At 38.2% G+C, this 6,878-nt stretch overlaps 1 protein-coding gene across 1 annotated transcript; it reads right to left on the bottom strand.

Moving 5' to 3' along the window:
• Positions 1–4,107: 4,107 nt before the first annotated feature.
• On the bottom strand, positions 4,108–4,659 carry LOC110570092 (keratin-associated protein 26-1). The gene is given in 1 exon segment (XM_021678057.1): positions 4,108–4,659. A coding segment is annotated over 1 exon segment (552 nt).
• Positions 4,660–6,878: the final 2,219 nt, after the last annotated feature.

Below are 6,878 nucleotides of genomic sequence, written 5' to 3'. Positions count from 1 at the left end.
GGTCATGATCCTGGAATCCCGGGATCGAGTCCCATATTGGGCTCCCTGCTCAGCAGGGGGTCTGCTTCTCCCTCTGCCCTCTTCCCTCTCGTGCTCTCTGTCTCTCATTCTCTCTCTCTCAAATAAAAAAAAAATATCTGAACAGTCTGTTAGACTAACACTGCATTTTTTCCTTATGTATGCTTGATTTAAAGACTTAGCTAATCATTATTCAAGTTTAAATATTTATTTTTCCTTTCTCCATCTCAGGCTAGATAAGGAACAAGATGATTCTGTCTGATTTTGAACTTCAAGGACAATGCTTCATAATTGGTTATGATGGAGACCTAAAATGTATTCTTGATTAGAGTTCATAGTGGAAGGGCAAAGTGATCAGTAATTTATAATCTATATGATTTTGGTTAAATTAGGAACAATTATAACTACCTTGCTGCATATTAAAATAATTAAATTAACTAAGTAAGAAACATGATCATGGGCTAGCAATACAAAATTATCACATGTGAGCTAATGTATAAATATTAGCAGGTCCTATGTAGTCATGAGATATTGAATACAGAATCTCCCTTAAAATCCTGCTGTTCGAATTTTGAACTATGGGGAGATGAGAAGTGAATACCCGTTTTCAGCCAACCTTAAGGAAGATAGCACAGAATAAAACGCCAAAGGAAAAAAACCCAACATGTGCAATTTCTCATCAGTACTCTCCTAAATCTAAATACCTCTTCCCTAGCTTCCACAACCATCTGACCAAAATGTAACTTATTTAAGTTCAAATCAACAAACATTTTCAAAGAGCCTAGTCATTACTGATACAAAGGCAGCCTTCAAAGAACTTGAAGTCTAGAGAAGAGTTCAGAAATGCAAATAAAACAAGGAAAAATTCAGCATGATTTTTTATGTAAGAGCAAATTGTGACTAGAACAGAATAGAGACTAGATATAGACACATCCATATAGATAGATGATTTATGAAAAAAGGGCACTGAACTCAGTGCAGTAGGAAAAGGAGGGTCTTTTAAGCAATGGTGGTTGTTCAACTGGAATTTTGGACTCTTCTACACAATACACACACACACATCAATTTTACATTGATGGTATATACAAATGCTGAAAGCAAAACAAAACAAAACAAAAGTTTCTAAAGTTGCCATGTAGTATCCTCATTAATTTGGGTTAAACAGAGATTTCCTAAAAAGGAAACTAAAAGGTACTAACCATAAATAAGATCGATACATTGGATTAACATAAAATAAGGGACTTCTATTAATCTAAAGACACCAGTAAGAGAGTAAAAAGATAAGCAGGGATGTGGAAAAAGATATTCAAACTATATCTACCAAACAAAGAACTAATGTAGACACTACATAAAGAAACTTTCCATTCTGAAAACAGACATATCAATTAAAAACATCAGCAAGGGGGGCGCCTGGGTGGCTCAGTTGGTTAAGCGACTGCCTTCAGCTCAGGTCATGATCCTGGAGTCCCAGGATCGAGTCCCTCGTTGGGCTCCCTGCTCAGCAGGGGGTCTGCTTCTCCCTCTGACCCTCCCCCCTCTCATGTGCTCTCTCTCTCTCTTTCTCGCTCTCTCAAATAAATAAATAAATCTTTCAAAAAAATCAGCAAGGGACATGAATGGTTACTTTACAAAAAAAAAAAAAGATATTCAAATGGCAAAGAAACATTAAAAAAATGTTCTATGTCTGATGAGTCATCAGGGAAATTCCAAATAAAACCAACATTTTTCATAACTACATACTCACTTGAATAGCTAAACGTAAAAATATTGACAATCGCAAATATTGATGGGAATGCAAAGCAACTGAAATCCTCATACTCAGATAGTGGAAACGAAAATTGGTAAAACTGTAGGGCATTACCTCGTCATGGCATAGAATAAAGCTGAATAGGCACATCCCATATAATTTATCAATTCCACTCCTAAATGTATTACCCAATAGAAATACCTCCTATGTATAGCAAAAGATAGGTACAAGAATAAAAGAGTATACTATACATTATTCCTAATCTAAACTGGAAACAACCCATATACTCATCAACAGCAGAATGGTTAAATAAATTCTGGTGTTTTACTACCTTAAATATTATATATCAAGAAAAATAAACAGACTATTGGTATATACAAAACAGCATGGAATAATCTCACAAACACAGTATTTAATAAAAGAAGCCAGAAATAAATGGGTAGATACTGTATAATTTCATTTCAAAGTTTAAGAACAGGCAAAACTAATATATGAGTTAGAAGTCAGAGAGTGGCTACCTCTGTGGAACAATGATTTGTGCACAAATTAGTATGTTACATTTCAAGTACAATTCCACTTAAAATTATTTTTAAAATTAACAGTCCAACAACGTCAACAATAGAATCAACAATATGTCTGAGATAAAAGTAGACTAAGTCACAGTGTGATTTACTCGTCAGGGTAAAGGGTGAGGAAAAGGTTGTGAAAAGACTACAGAATATAAAGGGTGCACCTGGATGCCTGGGTGGCTCAGTGGGTTAAGCATCTGCCTTCAGCTCAGGTCACAATCCCAGGGTCCTGGGATGGAGCCCTGCATCAGGCTCCTTGCTCAGCAGGGAGCTTGCTTCTCCCTCTGTCTACGCTCCCTCTGCTTGTGCTCTCTCTCTCTCTCTGTCTGACAGATAAATAAGTAAAATCTTTAAAAATATATATAAAGGGTACAGATGTCACAAATTCAAAATATCTAGGAGAGACAGGCAGGTAAGGCAAAAGAATGAACTAGAATGCACTAGAATGGATTTCACAACAGCAGCATGAACATGAATATAGGAGGAAGAGGCATTCTGCTTCAGTGTCAGAAAGTTTACAAGGAAAGATGGATTCTGAGAACCAGAGGCATATGTCTTCTCTCAAGGAAACAACTACTAGTCAGCTCCTGGAAACCATTGTCTTTTTTGCATGCTGGCACAGTTTCTAGATATTCCAGTTCTTCAGAAACGTTAATGTTGCGCCTTTACAGTTTAGTTTTATTTTAATTTGGAATATATATACCCCTACACATTTTATGTTGAGTGAGGGAAAATGTATCTTTAATATAGATATGTCCCGGAGTATGTGGCTTCTGGTAAATACTGCAATAGTTCAGGTTGATCTTGTCTAGCTCTGTATCTGTGTCCGGCACAGGATGGTTTAAGACATAGGGAATCAAATAGTTGCTGAATAAATCAGCAATTACTAAATGAAGTTGGACTGTGTTTTTAAAGCTGAGGGCAAGTTTTCAGGGTAGGTTGATCAGAGATGAATGCAGGCCTTGATGAAGACACATGTCAAAGGGCAGATAATTATAAAACGCTGTGTGTTCAAGGACCTACATGTAAGTTAGAATTGCAGGAGCTTAGTGTTGGCAACACTGGGAAAGGGACAGAGCTGGAGAGGTGGGATGGAGGAAGACAATGATGGAAAACAGATGCCTTGGTCAGGGGTTGGCATTTTCATTATATGGGAATAGAGCATAGGAAGCCACCAAAGGCTTATGCAGGAGGGAAACGTGGTTCAGTTTGCAATTAGAAAGGAGATTTTGGTGGAAGTATGTTCACTGGATGAGAGATAAGGAAAACGTTCCTAATCTTGCCTTCTCAAAGTCACTTCCACCAAGGGCTTTTTGGGTCTCTGAAGTACCTAGGATCAGAGATCTAGAAAGAAGCTTGAGGAACAAACCATCAAGCTATTCTACTACTGTGAGATAAGACATATGGTTGCGGATCCCATATCCTGTTCACTTATCTTGCAAGCACTTGAGGTTGGTCATTTCTGTGTTCAAATGAAATAATGAAAGACAAACTGAAGAACCAGATTCTTAATTTCTGACTTAATCTCCCTTATTACAACATGAACCAAATAAATTCTTCCCACACCTGAGTGACATTGAACAGCATTGTAAATCAAATAATTTTATGCCAAGGAGAGATGCAAAAAAGATAAAAATAGGAAAGGAGCAGCTCGAATTACATCTCAGGCAGACTAAAAGCAAGAAAAGGAACTACTAGGAAAGAAGCACAAGTCCACAGAGTTTGAATTTTTGTCCTGGATCCTTGGCGTGATTATTAACGGGAACAAAGAAGCTACTGGCCTCCCAGCGCAGAGCAAGATGGACGGCAAGTACTGAACACGTGGCTCAGAGGCTGGCATCCAGCGAAAACAGGACGCAGAGGTCTGAGGCTGCTGGGCACAGTGCTCAGTGGTTGAGGACCACAGGGCAAAAAACCCACAGGGCGGCATCCGTAAGTGAGGAGACTCAGGGGTCAGCTGCTGCTGGACACATAGCTCAGAGGTCTATAGGATATGGGGAGGCAGGAGCCAGAGCTATAAGAAGCAGCAGGAAGAAAAGAAGTTCCATGGCAGGGTCTGGACACGTAGTAAGTAGTAGAAGGGTAGCAAGATATTTCACAGTTGCTGGGATCACAGTGGGCTGGCAGGCAACTGGTTGGTTCACTGCAGCTCTCTTGGCAGTTGTCCAGAGACTGGAGATGGTCTTGACAGTTACTAGGCAAGCAGAGGACATCAGCACAGCTCACACCCGTAGAGCAGAGGGCAATGGAGGAGGTGAGAGGAATATGGCAGGGACTTCTGAGGGATCCCAAGCTGTAGTTTGCAGAGCAGTTGTGGCAAGACATAGTGAGGTTTCAAAAGCAGGCTGCAGTTGAATGGGAAGAAGCGAGTGTTTCCCCTCATTTGGCTTGATCCCTTATATATCCCTAGAACGGTGGTGATTGTGTATACAGACTCTTCCTCCTTGTAGGAAGCTGCATCAGAACTCTCCATTATAGCCCCAGAAGTGGTGCTCCCATGTCCCATAAACCTGGATGTTCCTTCCATTGATTGAGTATATCTATAAGGAAGTGTGACTGAATTTTAATAGTATCTCTCCTTCTTAAATTATCCAATGAAAACAGACACGTTTGAAGGTCATTCACATAATCCAGGTATAACCACCACTACATAAACATTCTTAGAATTCCTCTCTTGGAATTGCTTTTAAAAGTTGTAGCAAAAGTCTTTGGAGGAAAAAAAAATTGTAGTAAAATTCTTTGAAACAATGGCAAATTAGCTCTCTTTGAGGGGAAATTCTATTCTTTTTTGAAATTGTCACTAGTAAGAAACTTGAAAAGCAAGTATGTTGTAAAAGAATGTGAAAAATTCTTTATTTTTTTATTTTTTGATTTATTTTATTTTATTATGTTATGTTAGCAAAAAAGAAAGAATGTGAAAAATTCTATAACCTATATGATTTGGGACAGAAAAAGTTTAAAAGCAGTATAATATGAAAAATTTCAATGTGCCTAAATTTGTGTGTTGCTTTATTTTAGAATCCTGGTAGAAAATGACTTCCCACCAAAATATTTTTATTTTAAAAAACCATACTTATTTTATTCATTTCAATAAATAGAGTCATGATGAAAGCTTGGTTTATGTTTAAAGTATTCTTAATATAGATCAATAAGATGGGCTCAGGTAAAAATATGGATATTACTGTGAACAAAAGCAAATAAACAAAACCCCTCAAAGAAAGTTGAACAGCACGACATTTTTTAATAGCTAGTACGGTTTATATATTTCATGCTTACTTGTGTTCCAACCAAAAACTAATGTTCTTGGTAAAAAAAAAAAAAAATAGAAATAATGATTAAGACCTGGAAATGGGTTTGGTTTTGCTTCTTACATTGGTTCTCATGTCAATTGCCAAAAAATAGCTTCTAAACTACCTTAAATTGGAAATAGCATCAGAATAAATGTACAGTTTTTCTAAGCATTAGTATTTTGAAAGCTATTTGGGGATATACTTTCCGGTAAAAATTGGTTTAAAAATGCTTCAATGTGTTTAGCTCATCCATTCCACTGTATTTTTATATCCCAGCATATCTAGTGGCTCCAGTGGCTACTTTAATGGGAATTTTAATTACCTTGCTGGATCTACTTTCCAATTCCCTCTAGCTAAAAATTCAGTGTAAATCACAACAGTTCCTTCCATTTTAATGTTCAATGGATACACCCACACTTAATAAGTCTCCCTCTGTCCAGGAGGAGACAGGAGGAGCCAAATCTCTGAAACAGAAGACTAGTTTCTCTATGAGCCAATACAGGACTATTTTACCACCAGGGATAGAAATATGAAAAGAAAATGATATAGTCTCAGAGGTCCTGTACTAACACGATGAACTTATCTTAGTATTTTAGGTCAGAGAATATTACCCTTTGATGGTTTGTACCCGAGGAGTTTGAAGAGTTCCTCCAAACCCAGTCTCCACCCTTCTGACTTTCATCTCTGTACACATTGTTAGAGTCTTCTTGTGAAATCCTGGATGCATCAGCCAAATGGCGTTAGTAATAGGTGCAGCCACCACATTTAACTGAATGCTTATCACATTTATGCGTTGATCTTCTCTATGCCTGTTCTTCTCTAAAGTAAGCAAGAGCAGAACACCCATATCATTAGTACATCAGTATATTTGTGTTTATACATGTTCACATATTATTTATGTTGTATGTATATATGAACACTTTTCCATGAAGCGAAGGGGTTTGGAAGAAGAAGAAACTAGCCTTCATTTACTGTCTCTGCTGGGGAAGCCTTGTAGTGTGGATACCCACAAATGTCACATCACTTTGTCCTTGCAATGCCTTACAGTCAATTTTACTATTTGAAGTATTCATATGAGAAAACTTGAAATGGAGGGCGCCTGGGTGGCTCAGTTGGTTAAGCGACTGCTTTCGGCTCAGGTCATGATCCTGGAGTCCCGGGATCGAGTCCCGCATCGGGCTCCCTGCTCGGCAGGGAGTCTGCTTCTCCCTCTGACCCTCCCCACTCTCATGTGCTCTCTCTCATTCTCTCTCT

This window comes from Neomonachus schauinslandi, chromosome 1 (assembly GCF_002201575.2).
Source record: "Neomonachus schauinslandi chromosome 1, ASM220157v2, whole genome shotgun sequence".
Lineage (NCBI taxonomy): Eukaryota > Metazoa > Chordata > Mammalia > Carnivora > Phocidae > Neomonachus > Neomonachus schauinslandi.
This window is presented reverse-complemented; position numbering and strand designations above follow the sequence as displayed.